The sequence below is a fragment of the Amphiprion ocellaris genome, chromosome 23, assembly GCF_022539595.1.
Source record: "Amphiprion ocellaris isolate individual 3 ecotype Okinawa chromosome 23, ASM2253959v1, whole genome shotgun sequence".
Lineage (NCBI taxonomy): Eukaryota > Metazoa > Chordata > Actinopteri > Pomacentridae > Amphiprion > Amphiprion ocellaris.
Genome location: NC_072788.1, coordinates 24,102,308 through 24,125,956, shown reverse-complemented (window position 1 = coordinate 24,125,956; position 23,649 = coordinate 24,102,308). Strand labels below are relative to the sequence as shown.

The following is a 23,649-nucleotide window of genomic DNA, read 5'->3' as shown; positions in this document are numbered from 1 at the left end:
GAGCAACATCAGACGTGTTCACTGTGGTCACACCAGCATCACATCCATTCAAGTTACATGGTTCATTAAAAGAATCAAATTACAGCATTTACATTTCTGTTAAAACACTTTGTCAACAGGAGCCAGTTGAAGGCTGCAGTGATTTTAGTGACACTACAATGTATAAGAGTGAAGTTATTGAATATTTGTCTCTCTTTACTGTTGCAGCGGTTTTGCAAATTGCAGACGGACCCTGTTCACTCCATAGACACCAATGTTATTCCTGTAGCTTGAAAGACAGCTACTTTTGATAAAACTGGGCTTGTAGCACATTGTCTGCCTTGCAACAATGGGAAAGAGGCACCGTTTATGTTTTCACAACCTATATCTAATGAGTTATTGATGCTGGAAGTCCAAATCTGTGAATATCTTTCCAACTTTACTGAACTTGGGGCCACTACCACCTAAGGAGTGATATATTTAATTTTGAAAAAAGCATTTAGCCATACTTAAAGCTTTAAGTTCTTTATTAACACGGAACTAAAAATTTTGTATTGTTTTATTATCACAGGTTCTGTCTGAAAAGAGGTGGCATCATTTTAAACTGTGAAATCAAACTAACAAAATGTAATGACCAACCAGTGAGCAATACTGGATTCTGCAAGAACATAAACAACTTTTTTTAAATCTAAATCTTATCTTAACACAGTTAATGTATTAACTTATTTTTGTGTGTATGCATGTATTTATTGATTTATTTAGTACTGTTAACATATCAGAGTTCTGAGTGAATTTTTCTTAAGATAGGCAAAGGCCATTTATTGATTACATATAGGCTATTAAATGTTTATTAAAAACTAAAAAGCATTTAAAAAAAACAACTTAGGCATTTATTGAGTCACTAAAATACTGTAGAGTACAGACCACATCAGCATGATTCTAAGCATCCTCTGGTAAATGAACAACCAGATACTGATGTCTCTCACCATATGGACTTCAGGAGATGATTAGATGATGATAAACTGTGACCTACTGGTTGGGTTCTCTCTGTTCTCATGTTTCTTACATGTTTGTCCCCTGACAGCCGGGTCCTAATGGTTTTTGAGCAACACACCATACTATGATGTTTTTACAATGAGGGTTCTACTATGGAACCAGTTTGACATGTTCAGGCGTTCTTTGTGTGAAAACTCAGAGATTTCAGGGATCAGAAGGTGGTTTTCAACTTTCTTTGTCAACTTTCTGCTTCAACTTTAAACTAAATTTCCTTCACTAAGCCAGCCCTCTGGACTTCCAGGAAGCTGTGTTCCTATTGGCTGTCCAGGTGGCTGCTTGGTGTTATCAGGAACACCTGAGCAGCTTGGTGTTATCAGGAACACCTGAGCAGCTCACTGTCTTCCTGCTTTATTTAGCTGCAGACAAACATTTCCTCTGCTTCTCTTCACCACAGAACCGGGTTTGGCTCCGGTTGCTTGAGTTTGTTCTTTAGACGTTGGCTTGCAGCTTCCAGCAGTAAAATCGTCTTTAATGTGTTTCTTGGTGTGTTTTAGGGCTTTGTACTGGATTGTTGTCTTGGTAAATGTGGTTCTTTAGCCACAGTTAGCACATGGTGCTAATGTGTGCAGTGATTAGTGGATTTGCTGCAGCTGAGTTGTGTCTTTATCTTGGCTGTAGTGAGTCTTCAGAGGTTTTTGGTCAGACACATTCTGTATTCTTGTTTGAGAACCAGCGTTGGTTGTCCAGAAGGTAAGAGTTCCTGTCCTGATTCTCTGTTCTCAGAGGTTCTCTGGTAGGCTGCAGGAGACTTTAGCGTTTGGGTTGTGCTCGTTTGGTTTTTGTACGGTTTCATTTGGACGACTATCTTGAGGCCCCTCCATGTGGTTTAGTGAGGTTTTCTGGAACAGTTCTACAAAGCAACCTGCAGCAGAAGAGACTTTGAGAGTTTTTAGGAAGTTCTGGAGACCAGACTTTAGAGCAGCAGAAACATTTGTCAGCAGTTTGAGCAGGAGAAGGTGAGCTTCAGAGTAGAAATGAGATGGAAACCTTCTTGACCCGTGTGGTGAGGTCCTGTACCAAGAGTTTGAGCAGGTTGTGAAGAGTCTGTAGTTCTTTGGTCTGAAAGCACAAGAAGAGTCGACTCATTAAAGGAGAAAACAGGAGATATTGTTGGTTCTTCTGTCGCTCTGCAGTTTCCTTAGACTGAATATCAAGTTTATATTTTAAATGATTTCCCATGTGAGCCCAAGAAGACTTCAATAAACTCCCTCCATCCCCTGAACACAACATATTTTATTACCATTTTAAATCTTTTTTTAAATTTGTTATTGAGTTTTAATCATAGTTTTAGCATAGTTTTTTTTCTCTTTGCTTGTTTAGTTTTGTCATCTGTGTAAAAGGTGCTAAACAAATAAAGTTGAATTGATAAACTGAATAATTGACTAACTCATGATTGTGACAACAGCAGTATTTTCATTGTGATTTAAGGGTTTGTTTCATTTTTAAGGTTGGGGTTAAAATCTTGATATAAAAAGATGATTAAAGAAATAAACTACATAACAAAAAGCAATTAAATGAAAGGGAAAAAATTAATACAATAAAACTTTTTAAAAGTTTTATTATTAAAAAGATTGAAGAAATTTAAGATGTAATTTTCTAATTAAACATTTAATTTTTTAATTAAATGTTTTGTCTTTTTAAAGGTTTAATAATCTAATTAAATGTTTTGCATTTTTAAAGATGTTTAATATTCTTCTTGTTTAATTGTATTTTTTAAATGTTTAATTGTGGAAAATATTTTATCTGTAATTTTTAATATTTGTATTTTTAAATTTTTTTTGAATTTCATACTTACATGTATTGTATCTTGTTGAATTATCTAATTAAATATTTTGTCTGTTTAATATAATTTAATTGTATTTAATGTTTAACTATATATAACTAACTATATATAAAAGACAAAACATTTAATTAAAAAATTAAATGTTAAGAAAAACTACATCTTAAAGACAATAAAACTTCAAATAGGAATTAAACAGAAAATACAATGAAGCATTTAAAAAGAAAATTAAACATTAAAAGGTGGTAAAACATTTAAAAAGAAAAACCTTAAAGATTTAATCGAAACATTAAATATTGGGAAAGAAAAAGAAACTCAAACAAGCCGATAAAGCATTTGAAAAAACAATTAAACATTAAAAAGACAAAACATTTAGAAATCAAATCAGACATTAGAAAAGAATAAAAGGTGAGAAAAGAGCAAAACTAAACGTTTAAGAAGAATCAAACTAAAGACAAAACATTTGAAAAGACACCAGTTAGATTTTAGAAGATCAAATTAAACAGAAGAGACAATAAAATGATCAAAAAGAGCAAAAACAGAAGTTCTTAAAGCGTTTTCTAGTCTGAAATGAAAACATCACGTTGTTTCTTCAAACATTTCCTCTTTCTATGTTCTTGGTTTGATTGTGGACAGATTTACTAAGAACTCATTTCAGAAAACTGCTTTCCAGATAAAGTCTAATAGTAGTTGAAGGCATGGATCAAACTAATGTTACCTTCTGATCTCCACAAACTTTACTGTTCAGTGAAGAGAATCAAAGTTTGTTAAGGATTTCTAAAAAACCCACAGGTGAAGGTCTGCGAAGAACTCAGATGGATGATCTAAATGTGAAATCAAGACTCATGGTCACAAGTTTTAAGGCTTCTGTTAACCAGAAAGTTCAAACTAACAGAGAAGTACTGAGAAACTTCTAAAACTTCAGTCCTCAGACTGTCTGAAGGTTCAAACTAACAGAGAAGTACTCAGGAACTTAGAAAATATCAGTCCTTGGACTGTCTGAAGGTTCAAACTAACAGAGAACTACTCAGGAACTTAGAAATTTTCAGTCCTTGGACTGTCTGAAGGTTCAAACTAACAGAGAACTACTGTGGGACTTAGAAAATTTCAGCCCTCAGACTGTGTGAAAGCTCAGGTCCTGAGGACTCGGGAGGTGTGGAGGCTTTGGAAAGTCTTGGAACTGAGGGTTCAACCCTCCAGAACAAAGGCTGAAGTCCAACCTCCTGAGAAAAACGGTCGAGTCGAGACTCAAGTTAAAAAAAAAGTCGAAAATGACAAAAAATAGATGATAAATGCGCAAAAAAAAGTAAAATTAGTATCTGAGCGAGTAGCTCAGGAGGATAAGAAGAGGACTACCAAGTGGAAGGTCGCAGGTTCGAGACCCGCCACCGGCACTTTTCTTTGTCTTTGTCAGAATTTTGATAATAATTTAAGAAGTGTCTGGTCTTGAACCAGCGACCTGCAGCTCCACAGGCAAATCCTTAACTCACTGAGCTACAGATCAGATACAAAGAAATAAATTCGTCGTCCCTTTGGCATCGTAGTTCCTCAAGTGACCACATGGGAGGAGCCAAGGCGGAGTCTGGGTGGAGTCAGGGCGGAGAGTAGGTGGGGAGGTGGGTGGCGGCCTCCCCCCTCTACTCCCCCACCTCCCCTCACCACCCACCACACCTTCCCCCACCCGACGAGTTCTTCGAGTCTCCACGGGTTTTCCCGAGTTTCTGGAGTTTCCACGAGGTCGAAGGCAGAACAAGTTGTCATGAAGAGGTGTTGAAGTCGGCCAGGATGGACTGACTTTTTACAGCCACTAGAAGGAAGACCACTAGAAGAGCAGGTCTTTAACCAGCATCCATAAAATCCATGGTGTCGCTCCAGAGAAATGAAGGGAGGTCAACTTTTATCAACCTCCATCCACATGTTCAACTTGATATCTTTACTGTGACATTTTTAGCACCACAATCCTTTAGTATCACACTTTATTATCATTTGTTAGGACTTTAATGGAATCCACCAGCAGATTTAGTTTTTGTTGACAAACTTTATTCTTGTCGTCGTGGGACTGCAGTATTTAAAACTGTTGCTTCTATTTGACCTCATGTTTATTAGTTTTAGTGGAGAAAGTTATTTTAGTTGTCGATTAGTCTCTTAAAAACCAAATAATAAATTGGATTAGTCAAGAGGTTTAAATTTCTTACGTTGTCATATTTTAATATGACAAAAAATATAAAAATAAAGTGTCTTGAGACAATCTGAGCTGTAATTGGCGTTATATAAATAAAATAGAATTAAAATTGTATGTATCTTGTAATGTTGGAGTAATTCAGCCACATATGTTGGAAAACACATTTTCTTTGACCATTAATCTGTTGGTTGTTTTCTCCACTAATTCATTTCTTGTTTTGGTTTATAAAATGTCAAACACAAATTTATTCAGTTTACTTTCATAAAAACAAAAAGATTTACATTCATGATGCAGGAATCAGGCAGTTTTTCACTTTTTATCTTAGTTTAGTCAGAAAGATAGTTGATAATGTGTGAATTGTTGCAGCTTGTGAGCCGTAAAAGGTTTTAATCTTTGGGGCCAAGTGTCAAAAAACACTTAGAAACAAACATCAGCAAAGTGCTCAAAGATTTGAACATCATTAAAGGGAAATCCAACGTTTGCATGACAATGTCTAATTAAAGGACATTTATTTCCAACGTAAATGTGTGATATTCTTCCTCTGGAGCTTTCTCTTCACATCGTCTTCCACCTGGACTGGTTTGGTCGGGAGCATGTGCAACAAACATTTGAAAAACTGCACTTTAACATCAATGAATGACACTGAAGTTTAATCTCTACATAAATGAGACTGAGTCTGGATGTGTTGCTCTGTCATTAACTCCTAAGTTTAGGGAAAGTTCAAACAAAAGAGGACAGTTCAGATAAGACTTGAGAATGAGCTGATTCTGAACAAACATCTCAGACTTTCTGAGCTTCAGCACCTCTAGCAAGATATTTTAACAACAAGCAACTCAAGAGATCCAGAAGTTGGAGAGTTAGCTTTAGCTGAGCCAAAGAACATGTGGGACGCTAACCTAGCAAACATTTCAGACTTTTCTCTGTGAATTCTGAGAAATAATTTCCTATTTAATGACAGAGCTACACATCTTAACTCAGTCTCATTAAAACAGACTCTAATTCAGTGTCATCCATCCATATTAAAGTGCAGTTACCCAAAATGTTTGCTGCATGAGCTCCAACAAAACCTGTCCAGGTAGAAGGCCACTTTGGCAAACAGGAAGTGGAAGATTCCAAGCAGATTTATAGAAGGGGGAACCGGACTGTACTAAGTGTGGTCCAGTATAGAGGGGTGTTTTGTGGGTTTTTAAGGCTGATAATGATTATTAGTGAGACATTTGGAGCAGATATTCATTTGCAGTAAATGAAAGTATTTAAAATCTTGAGTTAAACTTAGAAGAACACAAACTCTAACAGAAAACTTTGTTGATACGTTTTTGTTTTGTTTACAGATGTTAAGTTAAAGGAGTTTTATTCGTGACGTATAACCAATCAAATCACTCCAGAAGACAGAGCGACCACAGGTAGATAAAGGTTCAGAGCCAAAGTAGCGCCATTTTTAAATGTATTTATTACCGTAAATCAGTAAAAAATAAAATACTGATAATCAGTAAATCAGTCAGCCCACAATTGCTACAATTCTACAATGTATGTCTCTTTCCTTTGACTTGTTATTTGTACAATCTACGATGTATATGATGGTGTTTTTTCATAGCAAAGGCTATACTATGATGTTTTCTAAGAGACATACGATGCTACTCTGGTTGTTCTGGCTCTGGGCTGCTGCACTCCTCCTCTGTTGTTTTCTGGATTGTACTCAGCTGCATGCCTTCGTCCACCAGGCCTCCGTTGACTCGTCCCGCCTGCCGTCTCTGGAGCTGAAGCTGGATTGGAACAGACCAAAGTACAGTCCAATCACGATGCCAGCTGCCTCTCAAAAGGCTCCTTCATCTGGCAGGTGGCACCACTTCTTCTGAGGGGAAGCTGAGCTGGTCCAGCAGAACATTGGAGATGTGTTCCAGTGGTTGGTGGATGTGTGGGGAGATAGAGAGGGACCTTTGAATTGTTCAGAAAGGAAAACAGGGAACCCATTGGTAGTTTTAGTTTAGGGTGCTACTGCGGTGTGTTTTTGGGTTTTAAGAGGTGAACAGGAAGAGTTTTTTTTGTATTGATTATCTTTTACTTTGTTCCTGGTTGGAATGTCCATTAATGTCAACAGGAAGTTCACTTTTAGCTCTGTTTATTTATTTTTATTTTACTAACACCCATTTGTTTTTAACCCCCTCACATGTTGTGTTGTTGTAAACTTACTCTTTCAAATAAATTCTCGTCTAACCCTCTGGAAACCAGCGTTTGGACTGTTTTTGTGTGGCTCCTCACCTACTGACAGCTGTGGACTAAAGGCTATACTGTGACGTTTTTAGAGTGACATGCTATACTATGATGTTTGTTGGGCGACACGCTATACTATAGGCTTTTTTAAGTGACATATTACTGACGTTTTTTTTGTTTTAGTTTTTTTTGTTGTTTTTTAGTAACATATAAGAATTTGAACAGTTTTAAAAGTTACTATACTTTTACTTGTGCAATGAAATATTATTCTATGGCATTTTTTTAGACGACATATTATACTCTGTTTTCTTGAATTACATACTATTTTGACAATATATTGCACTATGACATTTTTTGAACCACACATCATACATGACAATTTTAGGCAACATCCTATCATTTTGCGCTTTTTGAACCACATAATAATCTATGGGGTTTTTTTGCCGACATGCTGTACTATGAACTACAGGCCATACTATGTTATTCTTGAGTAAAGTATACTATACTTTGACACTTTCTGAACTACATCCTATACTATGGCGTTATACACAGAGTGCTTTGGTTACATGTTGATTTATAATCTTGATTTTTTTCTGTTTTGTTTTTTGACGGGATTACCACAGACCTGACTGTGAACACTGTTGACACCCACCTCAGGGAGACACTGCCTAAGATCTCAAGGCTGCTTGGTCGTGGTCTTTCTGGCACGTACTCTTCCAAGATGAGCCGGGAAGTTTAACACTGATGGAATGACACCAGGTCTAAGCCGACAAACCTGCCCAGCCCTGTCAAACTCACAGGTTTAAAATGATCACTGCAGAGCACCCACTCATCATGTGCAGCAAACTCCTCTCTCCTCAGAGCTACTTCCTACTTCCTCCTCAGCCCATAGTCTCTGGGAAACCTACATGGAGTAAAAAAAAAGTAGACAGAGAAGTAAATAAGTCTGTACACAACATATTTAAAAAGAAATCATGCTCAGAAATTAAGTACAAAGAACCAAATTAGCCAATATACTGGAGACTGGAGCTATTTAATTTGATAAGTATAACCTTGTTTAGTAATATTTCAATTATTTGAGAGCAGTCCTAAAGAACTGCCTGTAATCCCAATTATAAAATTGGTTTGGGGGAAGAACATAGATGGTAATCTGGATATACATGAGTTAGGCTTCATAACTACTATTGGTAGTATTGGTGGTAGTAATAGCAATGTGACTACTACTAGTAGTAGTGGTAGTACAGTAACTACTGCTGCTGATACTGGCACTGCTACTACAACTTGTAATACTATTACAAATGCTGATACTATTTCTACAAGTAGAACAGCTATTTATACTACTACTATTGCTTGTACTTTTAGTATTACTACTACTGCTTGTACAACTATACTACAGCTACTATTAATCGTCTGGTATTTGGCTGTCAAGCTGCTAGCTCGCCTTTGTGTTTTGCCGGTGGCTAACTAGTTAGCTCTCATAGACTGGAAGCTCTCAACAAGATTTCATAATGAAAAAAGAGCCAAAAACTATTCTTACCTTTAAAAAGTCATTCCAAGTTTCCTTGTCTCAATCGTACGACGCAGTGTGTAACTGTATGCAGCACAGTGAGCCGGCATTCTTGTTGTTTCCGTTTTCACGCCGTCTACATCAACGGAATGCACTGAAACTTTTCCCCCACTAGCTTAGCCTCGCTGTTGTACGCAGCTCAAAGGGGCGTGTCCTATCTACTCATTCATATCTATGAGAACAACGATGGCTGCACATAAGGACGCCTGACGTTGATTAGCTGCGTAAATACCATTATATACAGTCTATGGTAAATACGTATGTGAATCGCATCATTGGCTGCAGCAGCCAGTCACCGGTCACTCACTGACTCACATTGAAAAATAGCACAGAATGAATTGTTACGTGTTTATTTTATTTACAATTTAGGTGGGATTTTTTTTGTGTGTGCGCAGCGCAGATTTTCTGTGCGCGGAGACCGTGTCAGCGGTGCGCAATTGCGCACGCGCGCAGCTTAGAGGGAACAGTGGATCGGTTCCTATAGTAACGGGTGACGGGAGCTGGGGGATATTACGATTGGTTCCTATAGTAATGGCCGACGGGGGACACGGGCGAATTCACGAGGCGAATACCAATTGCGCGACATCGTCCGACTGGGGGGGGGGGGAGTCTATGACATCCATAGACTTTCGGCCAAGTGCTCAGTGACTCACCTGGTTTGCTGATTCGGTTCCTCACATGTTGACGTGACCAAGCTGCTGTTTGGAGTCTGCAGAGGAAGAATCACTTCATCTTGACTCTAATATAAGAAGAAACAAGGATCAAGGAGTTAAAAAAAACATTACATTCTTTAAAAACAATCAGGAAAGACCACCAAAACTATAAACCAAACTACCTTCAGTCGGACGTAGAGCATCGGCGTCTTCCGTCCGATGCAGCCGACATCACTGAGGATCTCCTCGGCCGTCAGCGTCTTCACCCTCACAGGCTGTAATCTCCGCCTTTGGTCCGACATCAGGATGTCGAAAGGTTTGTCGAGCTGAGCGGAGGCGGATCTCAGCAGGTCCAGGAAGTCGGCCTCCTGCAGACCTCGAGGACACTTCAGGTCCAAGATTGGACATTTCTTCAGCGCTGACGAGGAGACAAACCAGCAGCCAGATTAGTTTTTCATTCTTTTTTAGGGTTTGAGCCAAAACCTTTTGAAGCTGCAGCGGGTCAAAACACAACAATAAACCAATCAAATACGCCGGTCTGCGTTAGCACTTAAATAACCTAGCTGTGTGTCGCTAGCATTAGCCTGAGGCAGCCTGCTAAACCAGACAATGGTTTACAACCTTCATCACAACTGCTACAGTTAGCAGTTAGCATCAGGGAGGTACGCTTGACTTATTGGCGTTTACATCTCCATTACTGTCATTATCACGTGCAAGAATCCAGTTTCATGTGCAATATTTGATTTTTCTGTGCAGTATTTATCGTATGTAATACTATACTACTTAAGTACAATACCCAGTTTTACTTCATACTTTCCTACTCTAGCTTACTTAGTTTGATTTTTACTAATGTGTCAATTTACATCTTAGTGTTTTTCCATGAAGCACTGCATTTATTCTACTGAAGTTCTATCTTAGTCTCATTCAATAGTAAAGGTGCCATCTGGTAGAACAATCAAGTACTGCAGCTGATCTACAACAGTTTCTGTTTATTGTGGTTTATCAGAAGCCAAATTCTGGAGGGAAAAAACACACCAAAACCAACAGTTTAAGCGGAATCTTTACCATGTTTTGAGATATTTGAGAGCTTCAACATAATCATGGCATTACAGAAAACGTTGCCATGTTTTTATTGGTTGGAAAACAGTGAAACACGGAAATCTTGCATAATTTAAGGAACCGCTGCAAAGAATCAGGAGCCGACTATGGGATGAATCTCTTCAGTTTTACATGTGCACACTAGCAAACACGTCACTGAGGGGTTTATCATTCAGTTTGTGATAAACAGTGTGTCTGGTCCTGATTTGGAATGAACATGGGGTTGAAAATGCTCACAGGGTCCAAGAATCAGACTAATTCCTGGATAGGTTTTCTGTAGGTCAGATGAGGAAGAATCTGGGGTGCCAATGAAATCACAATGTGAGGGATAACCTCCTTAAAATCACCATTTTTTGAGAGTACGCCGGTGTTGGAGTCGTCCAGGACGCAGATCCTGAAGTCGATGTGGTTCTGTTGCTCTCTGATCTGAGGTCTGCTGGGTTTCTTTCTGTCATACTGACATCTGGAGGGTAAAGATCTGCGAAATAAAGAGCAGCTGCGGGTTAGTTAGGCTCTAATTCATTAAAAAAGTCAGAATTGGTCATTTTAATATGTGCTGTTTAAGTAGGAACCTTGATGGACCCGTCAGGTTCTCACTGGACTCTTCATCTTCAGCCTCCTCTTCCTCAGCAGAGATGAAGCTCCTGCTGCGCTTCACACCTGGAATCATCAGTCATTATTTCCATTTCATATATCTGGAAAAAATGTGCGATTGTTGGGGTTTTATTTTGAAAACCTGAGTAAATCCTACAGGTAGTATTACTAATATTAATAACATTATTATTAGTAGTATTGTTGTCACTCCTAGAGGCAGCAGAATATGTGAAGCCTGTCCAGGATGTTCCGCTTGAATTTACATCCCCTGTGCCAAACTCCATTAAAAAAATCTGCAATTCAAAATTCCGCTATAATTAAATTATACACACAAGAAAACAACATTTAACCGGATTAAAAGCATCATTGGTGTGTAGCTGTAAATCTCGCATGCATTAAGAACCCACTGCCGTGTTTAGTGTGCAACTCCCTTAAACTTCCCCCAGGTGTACAATCCAAGTCTGTAACGGGAACACAAAGGCAATGCCAAATTAAAAAAAATCTCAGTATGCTCTGGGTCAATTATAGCTAGGCCGAATTAAAGAGTAAGTCGTGTTTATTAATTACTTGTGTTTCATTTTCTGACACGGTGCCTGAAAATGAGTTGTCAGTCAAATAAACTTTTACTTAAACAGTATTTGAATGGAGTTCGGCGCGACGGCGCCTCTCCACACTAAATCTGAGCTGGATTTTAAGCCATGAAATGATGAACCGACCGGCAGCGCTGAGGGCGACCTGAGGCTGCAGCAGCTCCAGCTGTCTCTTCTGCCGGTCGATCTCCCGTCTGAAGCCCGAAGCCTCCGCCTCGTATTCGGCTAGGATCCTGTCCAGCGCCGCTAAAATGTCCCGGGAGGCGGCGGAGAGTCTGTCGGTCACAACCCGCCGCAGCGCCGCGGCTTTGGTCAAACCTCCATCCATCACCCAAATCACCTTTAAATACCGAACTTTTATTATTTTAAAGACATTTTAAATCGACTTCCATCGCACCGATTGCTACCTTTACTCACTTCCTGCTTAGGTGCGTGCGTAAACGTCATCCGACTAGAAACCACTAGAGACAAAGGTTCCGCTACCTTCTGAACCTTTTCTTCATTTACAGAAGCTGGAGTTTTGGTTTCATCGATGAAAACATCAACTATGCACACAAATACATGTATATAATTATTTAAAAACATATAAAAATAACTTTAAAACAAAACATGTTGCCAGTTCACATTGTTTTCATTTTTAAGCTCGGGATGTTGACAGAAAGTGACCAAAAAGTCGCATTTGCATGTTTCAACTCCAGCAATGGTAGAAGTCACGAATCTCTGTTATTCTGAGAGCTGGGGCTAAAAACTGTGGAAACCAGTGGTACAGAAAACAACATGTTATTAGTCAGCGTTGCCTCAGTGACTGATGAAGAGTCTTTTGAAATGTACATCCATAATGCTTGTCTACATTCATTTTTCATTTATGTTTTGTCTCTTCACGTATCCCAACAGGGAATCAGATATCACCTTATGTTAGCAAAACTGGTTGCATCAGGTGAGGGCAGGTGGATTTACATCTGGTTTGCATTGATCAACGAAGCACAGAACCACAGTCTGTGACCTGAAGCGGCCTTTTTGTTGAACAACTATCAGTTACCTTCACTTAGACCACTTTCCACAATGCAATATTTTCCAGAACTGTGGTTGGGTGACTATTTAAATTTGCCCTCTGAAGAAAGACGACATAATGTGGAACACATTCATTACCACCACTAGTTGCTGTGGTTTTGTTGGACCTTAGTGCGGCATTTGATACAGTCGACCACAAACTTTTATTACAGCGACTAGAACATTCTATTGGCATTAAAGGGACAGCACTGGACTGGTTTAAATCCTACTTATCAGACAGGTTCCAGTTTGTGCATGTCAGCAATGACTCTTCTGAGCATACTAGGGTTAATCATGGAGTTCCTCAGGGTTCTGTCTTAGGACCAATACTGTTCACATTATACATGCTTCCCTTAGGCAATATTATTAGGAAGCACTGTATTAATTTCCATTGTTACGCTGACGACACTCAATTGTATTTATCTATGAAGCCAAATGAAACTAATCAGCTAGCCAGACTGCAAGATTGTCTTGAGGATATAAAGACCTGGATGACCTATAATTTCCTACTACTAAATTCAGACAAGACTGAAGTCATTGTATTTGGCCCCAAACATCTTAGAGAATTGCTTTCAAAGCATATAGTTACTCTGGATGGCATTACATTGGCCTCCAGTACTACTGTGAGGAACCTCGGTGTTATCTTTGACCAGGACATGTCCTTTAACTCACACATAAAACAAATCTGTAGGACTTCCTTTTTCCACCTGAGAAATATCGTGAAAATCAGGAACATCCTGTCTCAGAGTGATGCAGAAAAACTAGTCCATGCATTTGTTACTTCTAGGCTTGACTACTGTAATTCCTTATTATCAGGTTGTCCCAATAGCTCTCTGAAACATCTACAGCTGATCCAAAATGCTGCAGCCAGAGTACTGACGGGAGTTAGCAAGAGAGATCATATTTCTCCTATACTGGTTTCTCTTCATTGGCTTCCTGTTAAATCTAGAATAGAATTCAAAATCCTTCTTCTGACATATAAAGCTCTTAACAACCAATCTCCATCATATCTTAAAGACCTGATAGTACCATATTATCCTAGCAGAACTCTTCGCTCTCAGACTGCAGGCTTACTTGTTGTTCCTAGAATCTCTAAAAGTAGAATGGGAGGCAGAGCCTTCAGTTATCAGGCACCTCTCCTGTGGAACCAGCTCCCAGTTTGGGTTCTGGAGGCAGACACCCTCTTTATTTTTAAGACCAGGCTTAAAACCTTCCTTTTTGACAAAGCTTATAGTTAGGGCTGACTGGGGGACCCTGACGGGGTGAGCTGGTGTTTTCATTTGCAAAACTCACTTCCCCTCTTGACGTCCCTTTAGTTTGCCCCTAGTTCTGCTGCTATAGGCCTAGACTGCTGGGGAACCTCTCTGGATGCACTGAGCCCTTCTCTAACTACCTATGTATTTATTATATATACTGTTATTGTATTGCATTCAGACAAATGACAGTAATTAAATGCAAATGCAAATAAATGCAAAATTTGTTAAATGTGTCAAAGAAAATGAACAAAATTGCATGGAAATCAATACAAAAGGATGTAAAATGACTATTGAGAGACATTATATGATGCCAAACTTCAGGAAGATGCAGCTGGAGACACAAAACATAAATCATGTCTTGCTCCTCTGTGGAATGGGTAGGGAGACTTTTATCCACAAATCAGGGCACGTTGTCCAGGTTCGATTTCCGCTCGCAGCCCTTTGCTGCATGTCCTCCCCCAACTCTTCTCCCCTGTTTCCTGTCTCTCTCTCACTGCGCCTATGAAAATAAAGCCGAAAAAAGGCCAAAAAAATAACTTAAAAAAAAAATAAATCAGGGCACGTTGTTTAATAATCCATACATGCATCATCCTGAAATAAGAAGTTATTTCTTTAACAAATAACTAAATACCATGACATGGGGCAGGTGGATCTCATTACTGCTGTCAGCAGAAGAGATACTCATTGCTTTGCAAATCAAGGGAGTAAAATTTGTTTTAAGAGCAAGAAGCAAGTCCAAGACAAATGAGAAGAGGGAGGAAAGAGGAAACATGAAGGCATCACTGCAACTGTAATCTGAGCGATTGTTAAAATTCTGAGATTTAGATAAAGAGACAAGAAGTGGAGAGTTTGGAGATGTCACCAGCCTGCAGACCAGGTAAGAAATATGTTTAAAAACATGAGAAAAGCAGAAGACAATGGATTTTAGTCTCTTCAGTGCATACAATAGGCCAGCAGATCAGACCCAGATATTATTTTTCTTGCAAATTAAGAAACAAACAACATCTTGTCTAACTTCAGAATGCCTGCATGTATTGACATGTTCTGATGAATGTGTTTTATCCTCAGGTGTTAATGAGGCCTTGCTGTGCATCGTCCTTTTATCAGGTCGGTCTGCATGTGTATGATTCATGGTAAAAGTTGTTCTGCTACACACAAAAATATGTTTAAAAATGGTGGAATGTTTTAACTTTTAACAGCTGCAAAAAACTGTGAAAATAACTGCAAATGTTTGTAAAATAATTATATTTTTGGAGCATTTAAATACAATGAAACTGTAATTCTGTCATCACACACTGTGACAAAACAAATTCTCATTTGTAAAACATCAGATTTTTGACATCATTCTTTCCATGGACTTTTCAAGCAACTGTTGGATTTCTAACATGTTGCATGAAGAATCTGTCTCCTACCAACCCGATCATTTTACTAACTTCAACCATGTGATACATCGAAATATAGACAATTTTAAGAAGACTCTAAAAAGAAAATGTGAATGAATGCTTCTAGCAATCCAACATTTCAGCAGAACAAAATGGTGTAATTAAAGCCGCAAGCAGCGTTCAACGGGTCCTTGCATCCTTGCTGGTCAGTGAATCCAAGAATGTCCACCGAGTGCCGCTGCGACCGAGAGTGTATTGTGGCCTATAGATGTGATAAGAGTTGGCCTGTGATCACATATGTACATTTTCAGGCGGATTAGTGCGTTTACAGGCTAGATTTGCAGCATGTCCTGTCCATCCACCAGGTGGCGCTATCACTGTGACTGTATATTGGTCTATGGAATTCATCAGGGCTAGACTCTGATCACACATGTAAAGTTTGAGGCAGATTGCAGCATGTACAGGGGATTTACACAAGACTTCCTACTTCGTGGCGAAGCATCAAGTTCAGAGGGCCGCTATGGCCACGCCCTTAGACTGATGCGGACGATGTTCACACATTTTCAACCTTAAAGCATACTGTATATACTGGCCAAATTTGAGGTCTTTTGGAGTCATCGCCTGTGACGAATTAGTCACTGAAAATGAGCAAAAACCCCGAAATCTGACCTTAAATTCAAATTGGTGGACTTCCTGTTTAGTTTAGAGTGTGGGTCCCAGAGACTTTTTTGTTTGATCTGACGTGCTACGTATGCATACCAAATTTCGTAGACGTACCGGTAGGTTAAACTTGCTTCGGCGGCTATTTATTAAAATTCAGCAGGGGGCGCTGTGGCACATGTTGTGAATGTATTTTAACATCTGGATGTGATCAGGGCAGGACTCTGATCAGTCATGTTAAATTTGGGGCAGATTGGAGTATGCAGAGGGTAGTTAAACAGCAGTTGATATTTCATGGCGAAGCATCAAAATTCTGTAGGCCACGCCCTTTGACTTCCGGAGAACATTTTGATAATTTTTTTCCTTTATTTTTCCATTTTGTCAAAGAATTTTTTTACAGACAGTAGCTAAACAAGATACAAATACATGCATTAACAAATGTGTAACAGTATTGAGAGCAGCAATGGTACAGAGGAATGGAGCACAGTACTGGAGTCCATAAGACAATAATATTGTTTTTATAGACCATAAATCACAAACAAAGTGGGTTATTACCTCTTGTGAGGTACGTGTCCCATTTTCCCCAGAGAGCATCATATTTATCCTTTTGGAGTCTTAAACCTAAAGTCAAGCGTTCCATACACTGGATGTTTGTGATTATTGCTGCCCATTGTCAATAGTAGGCGGTTCCCCACACAGCCATCGCTTTGTTACAGCGTTTTTACTCGCTGCCATTAAGATTTTTAGGAGATATTGGTCACCCTTGTGTAAGCTTGTGTCCATATCCCCCAAATAAAATGACATGCAAGTGAATTTAGTATCGTAACACAAGGTTTTTCTGACGGCACCATGAACACTGTTCCAGAAGGGTTTAAGAATAGAGCATCCCCAGAATATGTGTGTATGATCTGCTTCACAATAGCCACATCCTCTCCAGCATTTGCGTTGTGTCCCAGTCTGTTTGGACTTTTGTTTTTGAGTTATAAAATATCTAACACAGTTTTTCCATGATAAATCCCTCCATGTATGTGAAGCAGTAGTTGTGATTTGTGTGTTTATGTTTCTCCATTTTTTCAGGGGCAATTACAAATAAAGTAGTCTGGGCAAGATATTTGTTTTTAAATCGCCATTACTCTGTCACCAAGATCCAGGGGCAGAGGGACCCATCTGTCAAAGTCCTTTTATGTGTCTATTAGTATGCATATAGTTTTCAGAATACAGCTGATATAGTTCCTTTGTTAATGTCACACCTAAATATTTAATAGAACCAGAATCCCAATTAAACTTAATTATTTTTGAGATCTGATGGAGTAAAGTTGAACACCAAAGCTTGTGTCTTATAAATATTAAGAGTATAGCCTGACAAGGCTCCATATGGCTGGAACAAATCCATTAATCTAGGAACTCCAGACTCTGGGTTCTTAAGACTGACTAAAATGTCATCAGCATAAAGACATATTTTGTACTCTTATGATACCTTGTAGATCTAGGTCTTGTCTAATGGCTTGAGCGAGCGGCTCAATAAATAGATTAAAGAGCAACAGGCTGGCCAGACAGCCCTGGCGACAGCCGCATTGCAGGTTTATTGTTCTGGAGAGACCTCCATTTACTTTGAGTCTGGCCATAGGGGATGTATATAATGCTCTGATCCTATTAAACGTCTTGTGAAAACCAAATCTTTCCATAACTTTATAGAGGAACTGCCACCCCACCAAGTCAAATGCTTTTTCTGTTACAGCGGGTTCAGAGGCTCAGAAGCAGGAAATGAGGAATGCAGACAAATGAACGGTTCAACACAGCTTTATTTACAACAATATTAAACACAAGGACTGCAACTCTAAACCGGAACTGGTACCAGAAACAGAAGTACAACCTAACCTCTCTATGGCCTGAACAGAATGAGGAAACCTCTAGAGGTTAGGAGGACCAACTACAAGGACCTGAAAACAGAAAACTACAGTTAACCCGCTTATGGTATAACCAGGCCAGGAAACCAACTGAACAGGGGAAAAAACTAAACTAAACACAAACCTAGTCCAACAGAATTACTGCACAGAAATCCCAGACCAAATCCTATTCTACCCTCAACAAACTAATCAGGCAGAGGTAAAAACACTTTGCTAGATCTAAACACAAGTGAGCTGAAATACAATCTGTAAAGCAGATAAAATACTCAAAGACTGATATTGCTAGGGCTAGATGACTTAACTGACTCTGACAGAGAACTGTCCAGTATGGGGAAAAGCAGACTCTCTCCAGGCCGGGCACACACCTTTAGTGCAGCGTTGGCACAGCAGGTAGATAGAAGTCCAACGTGGCACGGAGCTTTTCCAGGTGGCTTGGTAGGACTTCACCTTCCAGAGACACACTGATAGCAGGTGGGTCCTTTAGGCTGAGCAGAATCCACAGAGGAACGGCAAACCAGGTGACCAACAATGGAATCAGGAAGATCACGTAACCACAAGCAGACAAAAGTCAGCTCTAAACACAAGGAAAACAGAATTACAGCAAGAACTAGGTTAGTTTCACAGGCCATTCTGCTCACAGAAATAACTGGAGGATCACAGACAGTCCGGTGGTGTCGGGTTTTATGGGAGAGCCGGAGTGACTGATTTGCTGACTTCCACCTGCCCACAATCTGCTGATTGGCTGATATGCCACACCTGCCTCAGCCTCTGAACGGCACACACCTGGAAGAGAGAGGGAGAGAGCAGGCCGGAGGAGAGAGCATTGCCACAGCCCACAGCCTTAAGGCATTTCCTGTTGTCAGCAGACTGTGCATGGATTTCATCATATGGCTGTGATCAGGGCAGGACTCTGATCATAGATGTAAAGTTTCAGGCAGATTGGAGCATGTTCAAGGCATTTACACAGCACCTGATGTTTCATGGCGAAGGATCAAACTTCCAGAGGCTGCCACGGCCATGCCCATGCCCATGCCCATGCCCACGGCCATGCCCATGTCCATGCCCATGCCCATGCCCATGCCCATGCCCATGCCCATGCCCATGCCCACAGCCATGCCCCTGTCCATGCCCATGCCCATGCCCATTCCCACGGCCATGCTCATGTCCATGCCCATGTCCATGCCCATGCCCATTCCCACGGCCATGCTCATGTCCATGCCCATGTCCATGCCCACGGCCATGCCCACAGCCATGCCCCTGTCCATGCCCATGCCCATGCCCATGCCCATTCCCACGGCCATGCTCATGTCCATGCCCCTGTCCATGCCCATGCCCATGCCCATGCCCATTCCCACGGCCATGCTCATGTCCATGCCCATGTCCATGCCCATTCCCACGGCCATGCCCACGGCCATGCCCACGGCCATGCCCATGCCCATGCCCATTCCCACGGCCATGCCCACGGCCATGCCCATGCCCATTCCCACGGCCATGCCCACGGCCATGCCCATGCCCATTCCCACGGCCATTCCCACGGCCATTCCCACGGCCATGCCCATGTCCATGCCCATGCCCATGCCCATGTCCATGCCCACGGCCATGCCCATGCCCATTCCCACGCCCATGCCCATGCCCACGCCCTCAGACTCATGTAGAACATTTTGATAACTTTTTTTACTAAGGCCTGCTGAATGTACTGGCCAAATTTGAGTGTTTTGGAGTTACCACCTTGGAGGAGTTCATGCTTGGAAATGAGTAAAAATCATGAAATTTCATGCAGACAATTCAAAACGCCGCACTTCCTTTTGGGTTTAGGATATGGCTGTCACTGACTTTTTTGTTCAGCCTGACAAGCTGCATGTGCCTTTCAAATCTGGTAGCTGTAGGTGAATCGTGCTGGCCGAATCCTGATGTGTGTGTGCAACTTTTCACGTGTTTTTGAATAGTTTGAGGACTTAAAATTTGTGTATCAAAAAACTTAAAAAAAAAGAATAATACGAAGAAGACGATGAAGAATGGGGAAAAGGAACCCATGTGCTCAGACCCTAATAAGGAGAGAATACATCAAACATGTGGATGATGGAAATATGGCACGTTTGTTTCATTGATGAGCATTTTCAGTCCACAGCAGTCATTGGTGTCCAACCTGTGGGTGTGTTTGATCCACATCTGTCTCATTTTTGCTTTACTGTCATATTTATGTGATCATTTGACTTGTTGACATCAAGACGATGAGAGTCCTGACCTTCACAAACAAGTCATTTTAACCTAAACTCAAAGGTTAAAGTGCTTATTTTACCCAAAAAAACAAACCTTAAACCTTAATGTGAATGACTTGTTAGCTGCAGCACAGAGAAACAGTCACTGCTACAAATTGTCATGTTGTTCAGGGTGATAAATGTGTCTTTTTCAGGGTTCTGTTCATGCCTTCATCAATACCAATTCATTGATGAACTGAAGACTTGGGGTGAAGCCCAACAGCACTGCAGAGAAAAGTTCACTGACCTGGCTACTGTGGACAACATGGAAGACGTGGCTCAACTGATTGCAGCTGCTGGCAGTGACTACAGTGGAAGAGTATGGATTGGTCTGTATGACAAATCTAGGAGCTGGGGGTGGTCGATGAGAGATGATGGCTACTATGGAACCAACAATGAGCCCTATATCAGGTTTAATGCTGGTGAACCAGATAATGGCAGAGATGAGTTGAAGCTATGCATTGCTGTATATGGAGGTGAACTGTATGATACGTCATGCTCAATCCATCGCCCTTTTGTCTGCTATGACAATTCAAACAGTGAGTAAAACGTTACTTGCTTTGGTTTCTGTGATCCAATAACGTGGTGCATTTTCCAGACTGTGGTATAATTATTACTTCAAGTGTGTGTTCAGGCCCCAAAACAGAAAATGAACGGCAGCTTTGACTGTTTCTTTTGTCTTGCAAAGATGTAACTCAGATGTGAAGATCTGAAACTTTTCTTAATTTCATTTCATGCATATTGGACTTTTTAAAACTGTTGATCAGAATAAATTGCTTTAGTGTCCAAATTAATCTGACTGAACTTTCAAAATTCTTGCCAGCTTCTTCTCCTCCAAGATACGTCTATAAGTCCTGGAGGAACCTGACGTGGGAGGAAGCTCAGAGCTACTGCAGGAAGTTCCACACAGACCTGGCCTCCATGAGGAATGAAGAAGAGAAGACACGGGTCCAGCAGGCTGTAACAGGAAATGTGTTTGCTTTTGTTGGCCTGTACAGAAGAACCTGGCCCTCTTGGTCTGATGGCACAGAGAAAGAATTCAAAAACTGGCTGACTGGACGCCCAAGAGGTAAAACTGGAGACTGTGCTACCAGTTTGATCGGTGCTGCTGATGCTGGAAAGTGGGTTGAAGATCATTGTGACCAAAAACTTCCTTTCATGTGTCACTATGGTGAGTTGTCTTCAAACAAACTCACACTGACTGTGTTCCACTGACACTCAAGTCTCTTTTTCATTGAATCTGTATTTCCATTTTGTCCACAGAGACAAAGCAGCAGCTTTGGATCAAGCTGAAGGCTCTGAAATCCACAATGGACCTGAATGACCCTGCTGTGATGGAGGCCATCCTGAAACTGGTCAGTCTGAGACGAGATATTTTTCCTTTAACATTTAAATCTAAGGGGACATAAATCTGAAAGAACAACAACAAAAGAAAAATCTTTTCTTTCTGTTAATGAACTTGTTTTTCAGCTGGAGAAGAAGATGAAAGAGAAAGGGATCAAAGCAGGTTTCAAACTTAGATGGATCAAGAAGCCTGACAACACCATCTTCCAGGAAGAGAAGGATGAACTGTAAACTGGATTTACAGGATATCTTTCCATCTGTTTTACTTTGAAGGTTTATGTTTTAGGTTGACATGTTAGAGGCAACTAATAAATATCAAACTGTCATGTGAGACATTTATTGTTTAGAAGTAGAGCAGAGTAAATTGTTCATTAAACTGTACAAATATCTTATTCATCCTGTTGCTGTGTTGATAAATGAATCGTAGGACAGATTTACAGGTGATTTTATGCAACATACATGTAAAAATCTACACTTTTAAACTCTGAAAACTTTCTCATGTGAAAATGTTGTAATGAACTGCAGAGACATCAGTGTCTCCCTGTAAAGCTGGATTCATTTATATAGAATGTTGTTGGATATTTCAGAGTGATGTGTGATTATTAGGATTTAATATTGCAGCTTTGTAAGAAAATCTCTGAGGTCATGAGAGTCGTGAAGGAAAAATGACTCTTTCCCCTTTCTGAGGTCATAATGGCCTTTAGACAGACTTTAGACACTGCAGGAGGTCAGATATTGTCTATTGTGATGTGACTAAGCAGACTAGTTGTCTCCATGTTGGTCTGTAATCTAAACCTGACCTTCTCCCATCTACAATCTAAACCCAAAGATCAGAGAGAATCCTCAGAACTGATGCTGGCATTGCTTGCATGAACTGCTGCTCTGTTGGTGTCACTTCTCCTGATATCAGGAAACTTTACTCACAGCCTAAATCATCTGAGTCTCCAGTGTGTCTCTGGATCTGCCTCCACTTCACTGACCTTCCACAACAAGAACCAAGTGAATATTCTTCATTGTGTGGTTTTTAAATATCTACAGATCTGTAGCTGACTTGTATCTGTTCTTTATGTCAAAACTGTGTTTGCAACTGTTATCATCATATTGAGTTCTGTTCATCATATTGGATTTGCTTTCAATAAATTTTTCTGACAAGGACAAAAATTATCACCAGTTGTATCCTTATAATTTTAAATGTGGCTTTTCAGTTTCATCTGAATCTTTATTTAAATATTCAGTCATGCATTAAACCCACAACTCTTTCTAAACCTGCTTCTGAACCAGCTGAGCTGCTACATGAGCTCTTGCACTAAAGGGAAATATTTACAATCAGATGTAATGAATAATAATCATAAATATAATAAAATATTCATGTGTAAAAATAAAAGTGTAGTTCGTTTCACAGGTATCTGATATCCAAATGAAGACTGAATGTTTGAAAGCTTTTGTTCACATGATCTCGTCAGTTCATGAAAAGACACAGAATAAATTCTGTGAAAAAATCCATTACTTTGTAAAATTTCCTGAATTTCCTTTGATGTTGTTGTGTAAGTCTGACCAGACGAACTAAGCTGACATCATCTGCGAGTTAAAGAATAGATTCTACCTCTGTGTCAAGATGAAATGTGAAGGTTGAATTTGAACTAAACCTGGAATAATTTCTTGCAGTGTTCTGACTGCTCCACTTGGTGGCAGTAAAGAACAAGAAAAACAAAAGCCTCTGATCCTGTAATGAGTGGCAACACTCCGTCCTGTTTCTCTGACAGGTCAAGGAAGGACATAGATTCAGTTTGTCTTGAAACAAAACTGTCCAGGTTTGTGGAGAACCTCGATGTAGACACTAATGAGGTGGAGGAGATCAGAGACTTAATGAAGAAGGTGTTGATTTATGAAAGTGAATTACAAGGTGTGTTTGGTTGTCTGTCTGTGTGACCCTGTGATGGACTGGAGACCTGTCCAGGTGTCCCCTGTCTTCACCCTAAGTCAACTGGGATAGACTCCAGTCCCCCAGCGACCCCACAGAGGAGAAGGCAATGGATAGATAATGGATGGATGGATGGAATTACAAGGTGAAATCCAAGTGCA

At 40.1% G+C, this 23,649-nt stretch overlaps 2 protein-coding genes across 5 annotated transcripts in view; one reads left to right on the top strand and one right to left on the bottom strand.

Moving 5' to 3' along the window:
* Positions 1–12,150, bottom strand: part of LOC111583237 (zinc finger protein 260-like) — an 18,349-nt gene extending 6,199 nt beyond the window's left edge. For all 4 annotated transcript variants that reach the window (XM_055007844.1, XM_055007845.1, XM_055007846.1 and 1 more), the window contains exons 1-5: positions 11,837–12,150; positions 11,099–11,186; positions 10,874–11,004; positions 9,611–9,846; positions 9,429–9,514 (exon numbers count right to left, since the gene is read on the bottom strand). In XM_055007844.1, the coding sequence (XP_054863819.1) occupies positions 9,429–9,514; positions 9,611–9,846; positions 10,874–11,004; positions 11,099–11,186; positions 11,837–12,038 (743 nt within the window). In that variant the 5' untranslated portion in view covers positions 12,039–12,150. The remainder of the gene's footprint in view (positions 1–9,428; positions 9,515–9,610; positions 9,847–10,873; positions 11,005–11,098; positions 11,187–11,836) is intronic.
* A 2,603-nt stretch (positions 12,151–14,753) lies between these two features.
* Positions 14,754–22,902, top strand: LOC118471779 (macrophage mannose receptor 1-like). The gene is made up of 6 exons (XM_035958126.2): positions 14,754–14,893; positions 15,085–15,123; positions 20,379–20,762; positions 21,047–21,394; positions 21,487–21,578; positions 21,694–22,902. The coding sequence occupies exons 1-6, from the start codon at positions 14,872–14,874 to the stop codon at positions 21,796–21,798; spliced, it is 990 nt and encodes a 329-aa protein (XP_035814019.2). The 5' UTR covers positions 14,754–14,871; the 3' UTR covers positions 21,799–22,902.
* The last annotated feature ends 747 nt before the right edge of the window (positions 22,903–23,649 follow it).